Below are 20,182 nucleotides of genomic sequence, written 5' to 3' on the forward strand. Positions count from 1 at the left end.
GACTGGTGAGTCTGATGTTGGTGCCGGGAAAGATGGTAGAGACTATTATAAAGAACAAAATTACAGAGAATATTCAAAAGCATGGATTAATGAGACAAGGTGAACATGGATTTAGTGAAGGGAAATCTTGACTCACCAATCTACTACATTTCTTTGAAGGGGTGAACAAACATGTGGATAAAGGTGAGCCGGTTGATATTTTGTATCTGGATTTTCAGAAGACGTTTGACAAAGTACCTAATAAAAGACTCCAGAGGAAATTGGAGAGTCATGGGATAGGAGGTACTGTCCTATTGTGGAATAAAAACTGGTTAAAAGTTAGAAAACAGAGAGTAGGGTTAAATGGTCAGTATTCTCAATGGAGAAGGGTAGTTAGTGGGGTTCCCCAGGGGTCTGTGCTGGGACCGCTGCTTTTTAACATGTTTATAAATGACCTAGAGTAACTAGTGAGGTAATTAAATTTGCTGACGACACAAAGTTATTCAAAGTCGTTAAATTGTGGGAGGATTGTGAAAAATTACAAGAGGACCTTACAATACTGGGAGACTGAGCGTTTAAATGGCAGATGATGTTTAATGTGAGCAAGTGCAAAGTGATGCATGTGGGAAAGAAGAACCCGAATTATAGCTACATCATGCAAGGTTCCACATTAGGAGTCACCGACCATGAAAGGGATCTAGGTGTCGTCATTGATGATACGTTGAACCCTTCTGCTCAGTGTGTTGCTGTGGCTCAGAATGCAAATAGAATGGTAGGTATTATTAGGAAAGGTATGGAAAACAAAAATGAGGACGTTATAATGCATTTGTATCGCTCCATGGTGCGACTGCACCTCGAATATTGTGTTCAATTCTGGTCGCCGCATCTCAAAAAAAGGTGCAGAAAAGGGTGATGAAAATGATAAAGGGGATGGGACAACTTCCCTATGAGGAAAAGCTAAAGCGGCTAGGGATCTTCAGCTTGGAGAAAAGATGGCTGAGGGGAGATATGATAGAGGTCTATAAAATAATGAGTGGAGTTGAATGGGTAGACGTGAAGCGTCTATTTACGCTTTCCAAAAATACTAGGACTAGGGGGCATGCGATGAAGTTACAAAGTAGTAAATGTAAAACAAATCGGAGAAAATGTTTCTTCACTCAACGTGTAATTAAACTCTGGAATTCGTTGCCAGAGAATGTGGTAAAGGCGGTTAGCTTAGCAGAGTTTATAAAAGGTTTGGACGGCTTCCTAAAGGAAAAGTCCATAGACCATTATTAAATTGAACTTAGGGAAAATCCACTATTTCTGGGATAAGCAGTATAAAATGTTTTGTACTTTTTTGGGATCTTGCCAGGTATTTGTGACCTGGATTGGCCACTGTTGGAAACCGGATGCTGGTCTTGATGGACCTTTGGTCTGTCCCAGTATGACAATACTTGTGTACTTATATGTACCTATGTACTTATATCCCAGTTTGCAGATAAATCTTATGCTTTAACAGATATGCTAAAGAAGAATCACCCCAACCAATTATAATGGACAGAAGGTTAGTGCCTTCAAAACCCTCGAGGATAGTCTGTGTCAGGAGCCTGTATTGAGGGGTGTGAGTTTTGCAAAGCCATACATATTATAGACAGATGCCTTGGACAAAGGATTAGTAGAAAGTTATTGCCACATGAGAACTATGCCACGGTGGAGAAGGAATGATGGGTGGTTGAGGCACTCTGATATTATTTGGTGGGGCCAGAATTTACATTAGTTAATGATCATGCACCCCTTAGGTGTTTGCAACAGAATAATAACAATAATGCTCGCCTTACCAGATGGTATTTAGCGCTACAGGGATATAACTACCGAGTAGAACATCAGGCAGGAAAAATATTAGGCAACACAGATGCCCTATCCCGGATCGCCGACTCTCCGGTTTGGAACAGAAATCAGACGGAGAGTGGCGATGACTTGGGGGGGGGGGGGGTAGTATGTAATGATTCAGGGTCTCAGCCAGGAAATGACAAGCATAACATGGAGAAATCTAAGCCTTGCTCCCCACTTCCCCTGCAGAGAATCAAAAGGGAGGTTAAAATCCTGGTCTGGCTGGGGAAAGGGAGGGGATCCAGACTTAGCACAAGCTCCCTGGCTTATCAATGATATGCTTTGATGTCCCCATGCATACTTCCTACCCACCCCCCTCCTCCCACCCTGTCAGACTGTCATAGTAATGATTGAATGTTTTCACTTATATACACTGTCAGCTAGCACATTTGCTTATTTCCGATCTGAGGAAGAAGGGCAACCTTCGAAAGCTAATCAAGAAATGTATTAAGTTATGTCCAATAAAAAAGGTATCATCTTATTTTCTTTTCCATGTTTTATTTTGTTTGATTTCTATTGACAAACAATATGGACAACTTCCAGAGCTCAGAGTGGCAGGGGCCCCCATGGGCTAATAAGAACTCTGAGAGGGAAGAAGAGGAAGGAGAGATAGACTGAGAGGATGAGGGAACATCTCCCATGCCTCAGAGATACCTGTGCCAGAAGAACAGGAAGAAATGGTGCTGGCTCTGTAGTGAATGGAACTAGCAGGTCGGTGTTCTAATGACCTGAGGAATCTTTTTCACACTGTCCCGGTGGGAGCTATGGGGGAGGGGGGGAGGAGGGTAATTGCCGTTAAGAGGGTGGAGAGACAAGGCTCAGCTGAGAAGACATGCTGAGCCTATCAGCCAAAGTGTGAAAAAACTGAACTGTTTGATTTTTCCAGTGAACTTTAAACTAGTAGTTTTCATCTATGCGTTGTTTTGCTTTCTTTTGGGCAGCACAAAACTGAGCACTGAAGGGAGGAGAAGGTTTAAAACCTCCCCTGTAAGCTGTTAAAGAAAGAAATGCAAGGCGCAGTGCCCCATGGGTGCATGGAGCTGAAAATAACATGGCACCGTGCACTGACGGGCATGCGTGCCGAGGCCAGCGGGGAGCGAGCGAGGAGGGGGAAGGGGCAGGACCCCATCGCCAAAAGCTCCCCGCTACAAATGGGTTAAAAGCCCACGAAGAGGGCCGGGACGACCTCTTCCGGTGGCCAGCGCAAGTGGACTGCACAAGGTGAACAAGTGCGAGCGATCTCTTACCTTGACTGTGCCACGTGCGTGCCCAGATCCGATCACTGAATTCCAGTCCCGGGTAAGCTACGAATACGGGTGACTTAAAAGGGCCTTTGCGTTAGGGTGGGGAGCGTGAGTGAGGCGTCGTAGGCGTGCGTCTGGCCGACCGACATGCCATAATGTACTAGTCCCTGGCGCTGAAGGGAAGTCAGTGGGAGCGCAGCAACACGGCTCGCGTGAGTCAAGGAGAACGGGGAAGATCGCGGTAGGGAACAAAATTGTTTTGTACCTGAAAAATGCGATCATGCTGCCGGTGATGGTATTTCTAGCGCACATTCGCAGCGCACGTGGTGGCAAGCGGACTAGATGAGGGATAGTGCGGTTTAATAAAAAAAAAAAAGGCCACAAACCTCATCTTTCGCTATACTATATCATCCAGCATTAAGCGCGATGTAATTTGGTGCAGCTTTAGTGCATTTCTAGTTGGCGAGATTTCATTCGCTTTCGCACGTCCAGAGTTCACGCGGCGGGCGGTTAATTTGGTAGAGGAAAGTAATCAGTATGAGGGATGAGAATACTTTGCTTTCACTATATAGAGGTAGTAATATTGCGATTGGCCAGCAGAGGGCATTGTGGTACCTTAAATATATGTGCAGTTAAATTTTGCTTGCAAAATTTGGCAAATGCTATTACTAGTCTATGATTCTGTAAAAGCTAAGGCCATGAGGATCGCACAATACCACAGCAATGTAGGACAACTGACTATGTGGTACATCACCCTCTGTACTGTGTATCCTTAACTGTTTATCCCTAACGTGCGAGACAGGTATGTAAATAGGCATTACTGTATTACATGAAGAAATAAAGAAAGTATGTATAAGAGAGGTATTCAATTGGTTTAACGATATAAAGAGATCGCAATCATGGATCGCAAAGCTGGAGAATTTACGTCCTATTTACACTCCTGAATGGTTTTAATGTATGATGAGATTTTAACTTGATATCTTTTAAGTCTATTTAGATTCCTTGTGTGTCGACACTATTACCCTACCCTCCCTCGCGCAGAATGGAAATGACAGCGAAACCAGATGGCGCGGAGGTGTGCCCAACACAAGAAATCGGAGCAGAGGAGGAACACAGCACACCACAGGAGCAGGATGGCGAGACAACTGCACACAAGAATGACGCGATAGATGCAGCAGCGAAGAAGCGACCGGCAAACAGTGCGGTCAAGGGATACCCTCAGCATCCTGCATACTTTGGGGCATGGCTGCATGGCACCCGACACCCGCGATGGCCTCGGGCACCCAAAGCCCCAGTTGCGGGTACCCAGGCTGGAACCTGCTCATATGGACAGAGCACCACTGCTGGAACACGCAGGTACGTCCAGCGGGGTGCGTGGACTTGAGAATGTAAATGTTAATACGAATTTAGGGGAGGGAACGGGCAGGACTGAAGAGAGCAGTGCTGTGAACGGGGGGAGATCAGGGCACACACACTGAGAGAGAGGGAAGCAGCGGGGGGGGGGGGGGGACAAAACATGACAGACAAAGAGGCAGGGCCCCCATCAGGCAAGAAAGGAAAAAAGAAAAAGAAAGGAAAGAAGAAAAGCAGGCACAGCAGCTCAGACAGTGAGAGCAGATCAGATTCATCTTCTTCATCCTCCACTTCCTCATCGGATGAGGACGATAAAACGCGGAGCGCCGAAGGAGCGGTAATAAGGACGATCGTCCCCCACCACTGGTAGCACTACCTCACATATGGAGTTAGTACCCAAATCCACCAGGAAAAAGAAAAAGAAATACTGTCTGACTAATGGAAAAGTGCTGGAAGGGAGAAAAAGGGACAAGAAAAGGAAAAAAGATGCAAAAGATAATACACACACATGGGACAAAGGCACACAAAAATCAATAGTCAACTGGCTATGGGCCTTCCTCAGGGTAATAGATGTAGCGGGACACGCTGATCCCACCCAGTACAGCCCAATGCTAGCATATGCCCACAACATAGTGCAGGCGTACAAAGATTATGAGGGACACAGATGGTTGAAATATGACGAAGAATACAGGGACAGGATGGATGAGTGCTCCGCCTTAGGGTGGGGGTGGATGAATGTAGATCTGTGGTTGCACAACATGGCAAACAGGGGGCCAGTAGCCAGCACCCAGGGCAGACCCTTTCGGACGGGGGGGGGGGGGGGGGGGGGGGGGGGGGACCAAACAGCACGGGGAGAGCTTTTGGGAATCAAGAAGGGGCCTGTTGGCGATTCAATCGCGCGGCATGCACCCAGCCGAACTGCAGATACAAGCACGTATGCACCACATGCGGAGCCCCACATCCTGCCATTAAATGCATTAAGAAACCCCCAGATAGAACAGCCGCCCAACCCTAACTTAGATCACAGGGTCATAGCACCTTCCCCGGTCAACCTACCCGCTATGCGGCCATGGCCATTACACTAAAAAAGATGCAGGTATAATTGAAGACGGTTTTGCACATGGGTTTAGAATTCCGTATTATGGCACACAGACAAGAAGAGTAGCTAGAAACTCCCCCTCAGTGACGCGGCTACACCTTGAAGCGAAAGGAGGTGAGTTTAGGAAGGGTGGCGGGCCCCTTCGATTCCATGCCTTTCGAACAGTTCATCGTATCCCCGTTGGCAATCATCCTCAAAAAAGAACCCGGAAAATACAGACTCATACACAATCTATCTTATCCAGCAGGTGACTCGGTGAACGATTTTCTCCCCCCGAAGCAAGTTCAGTACACTATTGTTTTTAATTACCTCTTCTTATAGACCTCTTTCTGACTCTGTCATACGGGGGACTAAAGGTACTTATTTCATATAACAGATTCTGTATAGTTTCTCTGACCTCCATTGTCACCCAATCACAAGGTCTATTCTGGGGTGGCATTAGGAGCCGTAATTGAAAACTAATTCCCATAATTACTGCTTTCTGTTTGTTTTCTGGATCTAGATATACTCTGGGCCATTTATGTTCCCACATAAATCTTATTAAACATCTGTCTAAGTTTCTGCAAAGACTGAGTGTCACTTGTATATGATCTACCTGGTAGGCTAAATATAAGGTAAAGAGAAGATAGAATCAATAAAAATAAAGACAGAGATAGGTTTAGATAGATAGATACATTTTATTTCTTACCCAAACACAGGTCTTCAAGTTGATACAAATACAGACATCAGATTCTGGTTTCAGCCGCACAGGGCTTCGCCGTCTGACAGAAGCTTTGGAGAAGACTCTCAAACTAAGCCAAAATCTGCCATCTTTTATACTCTATCCTCTCCATAGAAGTGAATGGTGAGAAACCTTGCTCCTAATCTTTCTCACTTTCTGAGATCATACTTTCCCACGCGATCTGCTATCTGATGTACCCACCTCCTTCCGTTCTCAGCTACTGCTAATTATCAACATGTTTTGGGAAGCGTTGAGATAACAGTTTCACATCTTCCGGCTGCAATACTTTTCATACTTTTCATACCTTTCATACCATTTCATGAACTCTGTATTACCTCTGTATCATTGTATACCAAAACTAATAAGCTCCATTTTATTCATCTGATCTTTCATTACAGATGCTATATTTGATTTAAAAATTGTACCAATTTGTGTCAGAAGTCATTATTCAGACCTGCTCTTTGCAGATTCTCAAATATTAATTCACTTGCTTGTTCTTTGGCCTAGTCAGTATTTTTTCCAGTTGTTCTTGGCTGCATAGCTTTGGCCATCACTATTCCAGTGGTAGCCTTAAAGCTAGGCCATATATTAACATTCCCCTCTTCACCCTATCCCATAGGGTGACACCAGGGTTAACGTACCTTGGTACCATCCATTCCAGAAGGTATTCTATGAGGCCATCAAATTATCTGAGTCTTAAGATCAACTGGTACAATTTGTTTAGTTTTCGGTTGAGACTTACTCAAACCTGTAGCGAGAAATGTTTTTATGAATGGGACTAATCCATGGGCTCATTTACAAAATCCCATGAAATATAGGTATGCGGGTAATAGCAATTTCAGGTGGATCATACTAATAGGCTGTTTAAGGTTGTAGGTATTCAGAATCCTTAAACAGGTCGGGATTCCTGGATCTTACTAGTACTCATCATTGGCATCCAATCATGAGCACTAATAAGTGGATAGCAAGTATGAGGTTGCCTCATACAGCAAAAATGGTCAATCCTAGGAAAATTTATATTAACCAAGGTCATGCATGGATCTTGACATATGCATAATGACCTGGAAGTATGGGAAGCATTGTATATATCCGTTACCCCTCTTGGAGCTTAGTCAAACCTACAGAAAGACATGCAGCTCAAGTAAGCCTACACCAAAGTTAAACAATTGCATAACAGGTTGATACTAACAGAGTTTACATCTACATTATGATATCTTAGCCAGTATAATGTTACCCTTGTATCTGAACAATATCGACTTCAATTTAAATTACATAAACAGAAATGACGGGGAAACTCGTGGAAAAACAATTAGAACAATTAAAGGAAATAATAGGAAAATAAAAATAAAACCTTTTCAATATCTAGACAGGATTGCTGCTAAACTGAAAATAAAACATAATATGAATCTATAATGTCCATAAACAGCAACAGTAGTTCTCAAATTAAGTATCAGTTCAAAAGTTTCTTTCATCGAACATGGTCGAGGCGGTGGAAGCGTTGAAGAATCTGGACGGAGTTTTGGAAGATCCAACAGGGCTGGGTTTTCAGGCTGGCTTGCTGAAGGAAGTTGCCGGTCTTGAGATGGTTAGGCTCGTAACATCTGGTTCTGCGGCGGAGTAAACACGTATATCTTTCACATGGACCCAAGACTTGTGGTCCAGTAGTTTGCAAGGTGTAAAGGTCATTGCCACAACCTTGGGGGATCTAACATCATTTGGGCCAGGATAGATTTTGAAGACGTACTTGCGGTGTACAAACTTGGATCTTTCCATGTCTTTATTCTAGGCATGCACAATCATAATCAGTCCATCAAGAGTCAGAGGTTGGTAAAGGAATAAGCAAAGTAACTGTATGCCTGAATGATACATTGCTATATCTTAGTGGGCATAATCAGTGTGAATTGAATAGACATGAAAGACAATGTCAACATGGAGAAAACAGTGTTAATTAGGTGCAAAAGCAAAAGGGAACCCAGAAGGGTTCAATAATGAAAAGCCAATTTACATAAATGCAAGACAGATTGGTAATTATTACAAAGGCATGATCAAATAACAATGGTAAAGTATATGGAACAAAAGAGAAGATTAAAAAAACAATTAGAATTTAGAGATGATGGTAAATGTTCAACTATTGATGTATGGAGGGCAATGCATCGCAATCTATCGCCAATAGATATGGAATCTTCACCTACGATGACTACCATTCACCAAGGGTTGAGCCCTCAGCTGCAGGAGGCCAGCAGGACTTACGAGTTAGATGATTCATAAAGAAGGGTAGAGGCCAAAGCTTTGTGTAACTCCAGCAAGTGGAGAGCCTATCTCTTTTGCTCATGGACCAATTGATGCATCTGTCGAAACTCATGTTAAATAATGTCTCGGTTCTGAAACCAGGTAATGTTGGGGTCTGTGCATCTGTCTTTTAATTAAGCGATTCTTTGCTGCAACATAGCCTTCAGATCAGATACATTATCGGGTAGCTCTTCTTTGCTAGCAGTCGTCTCCTCCATCTGGGGAAAGGCAAAACTTAAACAGACCAGTAGTGCAATTTATGTGGTTAAGTTATTGAAAGAAGTCAGAATGCTAGGAGGAGGGTCGTGGGTATAAATGGGGTCCAGGAAGGAGGCATGGTAAAAAAACAAAGCATCGAGAATGGAAAAAATTAAAAAAATTAAAAAAGCACCCTGAAGGGTGTAAGATAAAAATAGGCTTAATAATAAAAAAACAAAATATGATACATCTGAATTGCAGTAAGGCATATTCAGAAGGCAATGCCAGAAAAAGGTTCCTTGAAAAAGACAAATGAAAAAAACATTCAAAAGTGCAGACACCAGTGATTGACCTTCACATAGAGTTTAAGTAACCCTTTTCAATCAGACAAAGAAGTAGGAAGAAGCATATCGCTTCAAGACAAATCCACCACGCGGCAAGAGTTAGTTGAAGCAAGGTGTTAGTTAAATACACAAAGCATGAATTCCAGGACCGTTGCACCCAAATAATCTACACCAGTTTGTCTCACAATCACTCGCAGTGAAAGACAGACAGATAAAAAAAGCAATAGTTGGGGTTATTGTGATTACCTGTTGTAAATAGAAAGGAATTAAAAAGTGGAGTGCATAATTTTCCTTATTCATGTCCGAAAGCTTCACCAATTCTCTGTTCAAGAATACTACAAATTGTATGATCAGCGCAAAATGCTCCCCCAAATGGCCAGTTCAAGGGAGTATTTCTCGCGTTTTTTCCATATAACGGATAATGGTTAGTAAATATGTCTTCTTTCTCAGACAAGGAAATAATGAAAAGCTTTCAGATGTCACACATATCATAGAGAGATTTCAAAAATGAAGGCTTTATATTCATAAAAAACTAAAGAAGTAAATGTCACATCAATTTAAACAGCTTAATAGTTAAAGCAGAAAACATTTTAACAATGAGCAATATACAGCTTTTATTTAAAAGGGATCTCGTATAAAGTAAAATGGCATAAATAAGTCAGTTCAGGTATGTATATAAAAAAACATAAAATGAATATCCTCTGGGGATCGCTCATCCCTGCAGTTGATAAGAACTCCCCAGGGAAGGTATGCATAAAAGCAAATAATTAACTTGCTGACTTAGTTAGGTCATTTGTATGGTATAATTATACAAATGCAATGAAACCAAGAGAAATATAAAATAAAAACATGTCACCTGTAATAGAAATAGAAACATCACACCAATACATATACAGAGAAATGGTTTCAGGCTACTAAATGAGGAGCTGAGTACTATGAGTAACTGTGAACTACAAAATCAGATCGGGTTCGGAATACGCCTAGTCATTATGGACGGGTGGGGTGGGCGATTTTGATTTCTGGGCCAATGTTGAACTGGCAGAAGACATTTAGATGCATAATGTCCAATTTGACGGCAACGGAAACATGTCACACTAGCACGGCGATAGGGACTAGATTGGGAATCCTGGTTTCCAGCTTTAAGGCCTCTGCGATTGTCAGCATACCTGAATTGGGGGTTATGTTTTCATAATCTGGCAAATCAGGGTAAACACGAGGGCAAGTAGTAGGTGAACTGGAACTAAGGATAACAGGGTACCTAGTGCCATGAGGAGAGGAAAGCAAATATAGGGTGGACGGGGTGCTAGAACTAGAAGGTGTGGAGGGGCTGATCTTAGAGGACATCTTAGCCTTCAAATCAGCAATCTGCAACATTGTGAGATTCCTGTGCAAAACCTGGTCCCGACGGACCTCTCTTTGCCTATTCTCAATTTGTTGCCTACAATAGTGAAGGACATGTTCCCGAACCTGTGGCCATTCCATGTGTTGTAAACCTATCGTCTTATCTAGGTTCTTCCTGACCTTAGAGGGTAAGGTCTGTTTAAGTAAGTAATAGAATACAGGGAGAGCATTGTCTGAGTCAAATCTTTCCTCAATCTCATCATGAAACAACTGCTGCATCCTAATTAGGTAAGCTTCAATCAGTTCTGACCCCACCTCCCATCGTTGTGAAGTGATGACGGAGAAATCTTTCTGGGCAGGGAAGGAAGTACGTATCTCTTGAAACAATTTTTCTTTAATCACTGTCAAGGGGGCACTATCATACTGATTCTCAGTCACAAGTTCAGCATAGCCTGCTTGTGTGAACAAATCAGTGATGCTAGCATGGGCGGTCCTGCCCAATATGGCCTTCATATTTCCTACTGAAAGAGCTGTCCCTAGAGTGGCCTGTTGTAGTTTTAGTAGCCACTTGTTCCCTCCTTTAGTAATATTCGGGAGTCGCAGAACAAGGTCATTCAGCTCAGTTGCAGACAGGGGAGTAGTAATATACTCTGTATGAGGAAGACCAGCTGACATTCTATTCAGCAGGGGGAAAAGATTTGCAGCTCGGGAAAAGTTTAGCACCCTCTCCCCAGGAGGGGGTGGTGTGAGGGTGATCATATTGATTAAAATATCCAATGGTGGAATTTCAGCAATGATCTAGAACGTAGGTAGATAACTGTGGGCTAGAGCAAATATACATGAAACCCAGGCCTAGAACCAGTGGTTTGAAGCCATAAGTTAAGGACGGGACAAAATAAGTATCAGTGATAGTTGTATAGTTGTATAATAGTGAAAATAAATTATATAATAATTTTTTTCAGAGCCGCTATAGAACCCGATTTTGAACACAGTCCTAGGACCAAGGTTTCAGAGAATACAGTAGAATTATGAAAAGAGCTAGGGGCGGTACGCCAATAGTTTACAAGAGCATGCGATACTCACGTGTCTTCTATTATACTCAAATTCTGTGTAGGAGGTCTAAAATATAAATGATCAGTCGGCATAAAGATCTACATACTAGTCGACATACAGAGGAGAGGTATAGATAATTCATATTAAGATAAAGGTAAAGATAAGAATATACGCTAGTGTGTATGCAACTATGTATAAATACTGCCTTCCAGGGTAAGCCTCTGGTCAAGAGCCAAATAAGCGCCTCATCAACCACTCTAGTCAAGAGCCCACTAAACGCTTCATCAACCACCAGGAGCCAAAATACACGCATCCCCGGTGCCAGGAGCCACAATACACGCTCACTGGTAGAGCCCTAAATCAGGGAGTGCACCCATCAAGGGATTCAAGTACCCGTGAAAAAGGTACAGTGAATCCGGAAGGCAGTAACCCAATGAGTTTTCACGTGCTAGGAGCCTTAAACGCATCAAAAACGCATCAACTGTGACAAGAACCCTAAACGCTTCAACCAGCTCCCACTGGGTTTTCAATTAATCAAACTATAAATTTACGACCTCTGATTAGACTAGCTAGTAGGAAACGGTACAGAGGCTAGGCCATATATTAACACTATCCACCTTTGACATGGCAGTCCAGCTACTGCGGAAAGCAGGACAGGGAGCCCTCATGGCCAAAGCAGACATCGAGTCCGCTTTTCGACTCCTGCCGGTGCATCCCGACAACTTCCCAATATTAGGTTTCAAGTTTGATGGGCAATACTACTACGATAAGTGCATGCCCATGGGATGTTCAGTATCCTGCTCCATATTCGAATGCTTCAGTACATTTCTGCACTGGGAGCATCAGGGAGCAAGAACATCAGGGAGCAAGAACATTATTCACTACTTAGACGACTTCCTGTTTGTGAGGCCAGCAGACAGGCCGACTTGCCAGTCCACACTTACCTACTTCCGCGCAGTAGCAGAGTCCTTCGGTATCCCCCTAGCGAAAGAAAAAACTTGGGGCCCATGTACAGTTCCTAGGCATCGAGCTGGACTCCTGTGATATGGTTTCTCGACTACCCATGGAAAAAATTGACAAAATAAGAACTTTAATAGCAGAGGTGGCAAGCAGAGAGAAGGTCACACTGAGGGAAATGCAGTCATTAGTAGGCAACCTCAATTTTGCTTGCAGAGTTATTGTCATGGGTAGGGCGTTCCTGCGCAGGTTATCCAGCTCTATGTCTGGGGTGCGAAAACCGTCACATCACATCAGACTGACGAGGGACATGAAGGATGACCTCAGGGTATGGGATATGTTTAGACGCACCGATATCCAACGCAGATTTGCAGTTATACACCGACGCAGTGGGTGGAGTAGGCTTTGGAATTTACTTCCAAGGAGAATGGTGCGCAGATAGATGGCCACATAGTTGGAAAGAACAGAACATCACAAAAAATATTACCTTCACTTGTCTTTAGATTGTACACCTGTCATTTTAGATTGTAAGCTCCTTGAGCAGGGACTGACCTTCCATGTTAAATTGTACAGCGCTGCGTAACCCTAGTAGCGCTTTAGAAATGTTAAGTAGTAGTAGTAGTAGTAGTTCTTAGAACTTTTCCCAATTGTAGTGACAGTCGCCATATGGAGGTCGAGGCTCAGAAACAGGAGACTAGTATTTTGGTCGGACAACAGCACAGTCGTAGACATAATAAATAGGCACACGGCGCGATGCCCGCTAGTAGTAAACTTGGCGCGCGAGCTAGTAAAATTGTGCTTATTCAACAATATACTACTGTGCACAAAGCATGTCCCTGGCGCAAGCAACCCAATTGCTGATGCTCTTTCTCGTTCAAAGTGGGAAACCTTCTGGAAATTGGCACCTCAAGCGGCGATGAGAGGAGAGTCCGTACCCTGTCACCCCGAGGCATGGAGATTGCTGAAACAGTCCTTGGCGACGCGAACATGGAAGACTTACACAGCCAGATACCAGAGAGAGTACTCCTTCCACAAGGATGGCGCAGAGGTCCAGTGCCTGACAGCGTAATCACGGAATACATCGTCCACGCGAAACAGGAAGGAGGGACCCTCAGCTCTGTAGCCAGACATCTGACAGCATTCTCGTTCTTTACGAAGATAGCTGGGTGGGGCGACCCAAAAAATAGATTCATAATCAAAACATTGTTAGAAGGATGGCGAAGGGAACGCGGAGCTACCAATCACGCATGACTTGTTGATGGAGATATGGCAAGCCCTAGGAAGCATCTGTAACACTAAATATGAGACCCGACTTTTCAGGGCAGCATTTACACTTGCCTTCTTCGGGGCATTGAGAATAGGCAAGTTGGTAGCCGGTCTAAAAATCAGCGAGATTACGATATCTAATAACACAATGCAAATAGTAATCCGCAGATCGAAAACGGACCAGCTGGGCAAGGGGCAGACAATCATGCTAACGCAAGTGGAATCGCTCCATACTTGCCCCGTAGCAAACATCAGAGAGTACCTAGCGCTAAGGCCCACAGGTAGCGAGGCCCTATTAGTGCACATAGATAGATCCCCTCTCACCCTCTTCCAATTCACAGCAGTATTATGCAAATGCCTGACAAAGACAGGGCGCGACCCAGGGAGATACGGAACGCATTCCTTTAGGATAGGAGCCGCCACCTGGGCAGCATCCCTAGGCTTCCCACCACCATCCATCAAAAAGATAGGTAGATGGAAGTCAGAAGCGTACAAGGGATATATTAGGGAGCAGTCCCGTGGGCAACAGGGCCCACCTGCAGATATGTAACAGTCACACTATTCTATGTTGCAGGGTCACATACGATGTGGATTGTCAGCCACTCCTACATTAAGTGGGCCGCGCGCAGAGTGGCAGTAAGGCCCGGTGGCCGCCATTTAGGCCTGGCCATCAGAGGAGTACAAATACATTGGATGGGAGTTGGAGGTATGAAATGGCACCAGTTGGGCACATTACTGCAGCACAAGGCAGACACCCTAGCCGCCCCGGCAGCCATAGTCATACATCTAGGCGGGAACGACATCGGAACGCTTCCCGCATGAGCGAAGCGTGAGCTGTCCATAATCTCTCACCTTTTTCCCAACACTAGCGTTGTTTGGTCTGACATACTCCCTAGATGGATACATAGGATGGCACACACCTGTCTGACTAATGGAAAATAGAGTGACCTCCCAACTCAACGACTACATACAAAAATTCTCCATACTACACGAATCACAATCGGGTTTTCGACCCACCCTGATATCCAAGTTTAAACAAGAAATCTCAATTGGCAACAACATATAAGTACATAAGTAATGCCATACTGGGAAAAGACCAAGGGTCCATCGAGCCCAGCATCCTGTCCATGACAGCGGCCAATCCAGGCCAAGGGCACCTGGCAAGCTTCCCAAACGTACAAACATTCTATACATGTTATTCCTGGAATTGTGGATTTTTCCCAAGTCCATTTAGTAGCGGTTTATGGACTTGTCCTTTAGGAAACCGTCCAGCCCCTTTTTAAACTCTGCTAAGCTAACCGCCTTCACCACTTTCTCCGGCAAAGAATTCCAGAGTTTAATTATACGTTGGGTGAAGAAAAATTTCTCCGATTTGTTTTAAATTTACTACACTGTAGTTTCATCGCATACCCCCTAGTCCTAGTATTTTTGGAAAGCGTGAACAGATGCTTCACATCCACCTGTTCCACTCCACTCATTATTTTATATACCAGTATCATGTCTCCCATCAGCCGTTTCTTCTCCAAGCTGAATAGCCCTAGCCTCCTTAATCTTTCTTCATAGGGAAGTCGTCCCATCCCCGCTATCATTTTAGTCGCCCTTCGCTGCACCTTTTCCAATTCTACTATATCTTTCTTGAGATGCGGCGACCAGAATTGAACACAATACTCAAGGTGCAGTCGCACCAAGGAGCAATACAACGGCATTATAACATACTTCTCCTGCAATTCGACCTATCCAGCGCATTCGACATGGTAGACCACGATATCCTCACAAAACTACTGGACAAACTAGGGATCGGCGGAAACATTATTAAATGGATAAAATGTTTCATCTAGATCCTACCAAGTCAAATCAACCTCAACAATATCATCTACGTGGTCTTCAAAATGCGGAGTTCCCCAAGGATCGCCTCTTTCTCCTTTGGCTAAATCCCTATTCAAATCTGGTCTAAACCCCTTCATCTATGCAGATGATGTCACCATATTCATTCTTTTCCAATCCAACCTTGAAGAAATCAATGATAAAATAATCACTGGCATGAACATCCTAGCCTCCTGGGCTAACGCTTTCAAGATGAAAATGAATAAAGAATAAATGCAATGCTTAATCCTCTCATCACAACATTCCACTCTACTCCCAACTACCCTGACCACCCCCGATGTCACAATCCGAAAATCTAAAAATCCTTACTCTAGAAACTCATGCAAAGATGTTCAAATGAAGAAGATGTTCAACATGATGTGGGTATTGAAAAGAGTAAAACCATTCCTCCCCCAAAAAACTTTCCACAATCTAGTACAATCCACAGTACTCACCCACGCTGACTACTGCAATATCATCTTCATTGGTTGTAAAATCCAAGTTCTGAAAAAACTCCAAACCACCCAAAACACAGCAGCTAGATTCATTTTTGGTAAATCACGATTCGAATACGCAACACCACTCTGTGAAAAACTTCACTGGCTCCCTATCAAAGAACGAATAAACTTCAAAGCCCACACATTGATCCACAAGATCCTCCACGGAGAATCTGCAAGCTACATGACCAATTTGATTGACCTTCCAGCCAGAAACGGGTCCAAATCTTCTCGAACGTATCTCAATCTACACCTTCCCAACTGCAAAGGTCTCAAATACAAAACCTACTACACATCCAATTTCTCCGTTATAGGCAGCCAACTCTGGAACGCCATTCCAAGACACATCCGAACAACCAACAAACACCTACCCTTCCGGAAGCTGCTGAAAACTTACCTCTTCAAACAAGCCTATCCAAACAACCCAACTTAATTTACGAACAACCCACACCACTAATATTACCCATGCCCAATTCTTCCCCCCACATCTCTTCCTCTTGTTCCACTCTATACAACGGTGTTATCTCTGTGACACTTTTGTACCCATACATTGTTCTACTCTATACAACTATGTTATTTCCATGATACTTTTGTACCCATACTTTGTAAGCCACCCTGAACCTGCTATTGAGCGGGAAAGAACGGGGTATAAATGCTACAAATAAATAAATAAATAAATAAATATGACGTGGAAGGGCATAATCGAACGAAAACGTCTATCTCCATGGGCGTTTATCTCCGAGAACGGGTCTGTGAAGGGGCGGACCGAACCGTATTTTCGAAAAAAATAGACGTCCATGTTTTATTCGACAATTTGTGAGCTGGGCGTTTTTGCTTTTCAGCGATAATGGAAAATGAAAGCGCCCGGCTCAAAAACGAATAAATCCAAGGCATTTGTTCGTGGGAGGAGCCAGGATTCGTAGTGCACTGGTCCCCCTCACATGCCAGGACACCAACCGGGCACCCTAGGGGGCACTTTTACAAAAACAAAAAAAAAGAGCTCCCAGGTGCATAGCACCCTTCCCTTGTGTGTTGAGCCCCCCAAATCCCCCTCAAAACCCACTGCCCACAAGTCTACACCATTACTATAGCCCTAAGAGGTGGGTACAGTGGGGGGGGGGGGGGGGGGTTGGACGACTAAGCATTAAGCAGCACAATTGTAACAGGTAGGGGGGGGAAGGGCCTGGGTCCACCTGCCTGAAGTCCACTGTACCCCCTAACAACTGATCCAGGGACCTGCATACTGCTGCCAGGGAGGTGGGTATGACATTTGAGGGTGAAAATAAAAAGTTGTGAAACATCATTTTTTTGTGGTGGGAGGGGGATAGTGACCACTGAGGGAGTCAGGGGAGGTCATCCCCGATTCCCTCTGGGGATAATCTGGTCATTTAGGGCACTTTTTGGGGCCTTATTCGTGAAAAAACAGGGTCCAGGAAAAGTGCCCTAAATTCTAGCTACAAACGCATACTTTTTTCCCATTATCGGCGAAAGGCGCTCATCTCTGTTCGGGTGATAACCATGCCCCAGCCCCGCCTTCACTATGCCTCCGACACGCCCCCGTCAACTTTGTACGCTTCCGCGATGGAGTGCAGTTGAAGACGTCCAAGTTCGGCTTTCGATTATACCGTGTTATTCGTTTTTGTGCAATAAACGTCCATCTCCCGATTTAGGTCGGAACTTGGGCGTTTTTCTCGTTCGATTATAAGCAGGATAGTGCATCATTAACAAGCGCTACTACTCGCATGTGTCTAGCTACAACAAGGATGGTGGATTTTTCCTGGCCCAGTTGGACTTTTTTGCTGGCAGGCAACATGCTGGCAGGCAGGGACAGGAGCCAAGGTGACCCGTTCATGAAGACCCTGCCCACGTTCGTCCTTGTCGCCTCCCCCACCCACGTGTGTTTCGTCCACGGTTGGTTTTGGAAGACATGTCAGACAGGAGAATTGTAGATGACTACTGCATATCCAGAACAGTTATATATGAACTGTACCAAGAAATACGAGATGATATTGACCCAACCACTGCAAGATCTCATGCAGTACCTGGCCTGGTGAAGCTGCTGATTGTTCTGCAGTTCTTTGCCACAGGGACATTCCAGCATGTTTTAGGGAGTAACAGCGGGGTGGACCAGTCTACTGTTTCAAGACATCTAACACAGGTACTACTCTGGATTTTGCAAAACCCCCTCCCCGTCTCTGCGCTCCTCCATGTCTCTGCCCTCCTCCACCTTTGTTACACCCCCTTCTCATATCTTTACTGTTTAAAAAGTGCATTGCCAAATACACCCCTTTGCTCTGTGTTTCAGGTTCTGTGCGCTCTGAAAAAATGTGTTCGCAAGCACATTGCATTTCCTACAGGGGAAGAGGAGCGGAGGAGGATCAAGCGGGACTTCTACAAGATTGCTGGCATGCCCAATGTCCTGGGGGCTATTGACTGCACACATGTTGCCTTCACCCCACCTGTGGATCAAGAAATGCAGTACCGTAACCGCAAGATGGGGTACTTGCTGAATGTGCAAGCGTTGTGTGATGCAAACCTTAGGATCCTGGATGTTGTGTCACGTTATCCATGGAGCTGCCATGACTCTTACATCTTGTCTAACAGTGCGCTGGGAAAGAAGTTTGCAGAGGGTCAATTTCGAAAAGGGTGGCTTCTTGGTGAGTGTTTTTCGGTTTTCTAACAGATGTGGCAGTGGTTCTGGAGGATATGCATATGACACCCGTTTCAAAAGTGGCACTACACTTTTAAGGTGACAGGGCTGTGTTTGGCATAGTATTATTATGGGCATATTTATTTATTTATTTATATTTATTTATTGTATTTGTATCCCACGTTTTCCCACCTCTTTGCAGGCTCAATGTGGCTTACAATATATCATGGATACTGGAAATAGAAAAGGATATACATTTGGTTTTACAGAAGAATTTGGGTTACATGGTCATGAAGTACAAGATAGTGGTATTACAGAAGACATTGACAGACATTATGAATACAAGATAGTGGTTTTACAGAAGACATTCTCAGACATTAGAAATACAAGATCATGGTGTAGCAGAGACATTGTAAAACAATAGACGCATTACGACGTTTCTAGGTGTATTTGGAGATTTTACATATTTTATTCTTTGTGGTATATCTTTTCAAAGATATTATTAAACGGGCAGATTGCTAGCCTCCCCTCCCCTTACTTACTAGTGCCCTGGTGGTCTAGTGACCTCTTCCACCTTCGGGTCTGGAAAGAGCCCCCTCTTTCCTGACCCAAAGGCGGAAGAGGTCACAAGACCACCAGGGCACTAGTAAGTAAGGGGAGGGGAGGCTAGTAATCTGCCCGTTTGTCCAGAAATCTGGACAAACGGGCAGATTGGTAAAAGCCGCCCGGTTGCCCGGAGATGCCCTCAAAAAGAGGACATGTCCGTGTAAATCCGGACATATGGTAACCCTAACTATTATGTGCTGATAGCAATGTATTGTTGTGTTCCTGCAGGGGATGCCAGATATGGATCTAAAACATGGCTACTGACCCCACTCGCAATGCCCCGGTCGGAGGCAGAGAAGCGCTACAATGAGTCATCTTGACTAGATGTACTATTGAGCGTACTTTCGGGGTACTAAAGAGCAGGTTTCGCTGCTTGCACATTTCTGGTGGATCCCTGCAATATTCCCTTGATAAGGTGGCGGATATAGTGACTGTATACTGCATGCTTCATAACATCGCACTGAAGTATCACCTTGAGATCGAGATGGAACCAGGGGAAATGCCATGCGCCGGCAGCTGATCCAGGAGTACTTTTCCAGAGGTCCAGAGCCTGTGTAGCCACCTACCACTTACATGAGTTATCAATAGAAGGCATATATGTAGAGCTGTCAAGTTACCCATTCCAGGTGGGAGACATTTTGGCCAGTCCAGGATTTCTGCCAATCTCATCCTTGTGCATTATAGGACCTGCAGCAATGATTTCAATGGATACAATCATGGACTCCAAAGTCCCACACTGCTTTGGGATATAAGTTTAAAACAGACAAAAATTCTCCCTCCTGGAATGGGTATATGCATAGCTTTATGTAAACAGATAGCTTTATGTAAAGCTGATATGTAATTCATCACA

At 44.2% G+C, this 20,182-nt stretch overlaps 1 protein-coding gene across 1 annotated transcript; it reads left to right on the forward strand.

The window, feature by feature from the left end:
- Window positions 1–4,049: 4,049 nt before the first annotated feature.
- LOC115471229 (putative nuclease HARBI1) lies at window positions 4,050–19,771 on the forward strand. Its single transcript, XM_030204933.1, has 3 exons — window positions 4,050–4,451; window positions 18,382–18,733; window positions 19,561–19,771. Exons 1-3 carry the CDS (start codon window positions 4,338–4,340, stop codon window positions 19,650–19,652), a joined length of 558 nt encoding a protein of 185 aa, XP_030060793.1. The 5' UTR covers window positions 4,050–4,337; the 3' UTR covers window positions 19,653–19,771.
- The last annotated feature ends 411 nt before the right edge of the window (window positions 19,772–20,182 follow it).

Source organism: Microcaecilia unicolor, chromosome 5 (assembly GCF_901765095.1).
Source record: "Microcaecilia unicolor chromosome 5, aMicUni1.1, whole genome shotgun sequence".
Lineage (NCBI taxonomy): Eukaryota > Metazoa > Chordata > Amphibia > Gymnophiona > Siphonopidae > Microcaecilia > Microcaecilia unicolor.

Bases quoted from the DNA above. Each gene is read 5' to 3' on its own strand.
- LOC115471229 (XM_030204933.1), top strand. From the start codon at position 4,338: ATGGCTGCATGGCACCCGACACCCGCGATGGCCTCGGGCACCCAAAGC. The intron at 4,452-18,381 runs GTACGTCCAGCG...TCTGTGTTTCAG, and splicing joins ACCACTGCTGGAACACGCAG to GTTCTGTGCGCTCTGAAAAA. The intron at 18,734-19,560 runs GTGAGTGTTTTT...GTGTTCCTGCAG, and splicing joins TCGAAAAGGGTGGCTTCTTG to GGGATGCCAGATATGGATCT.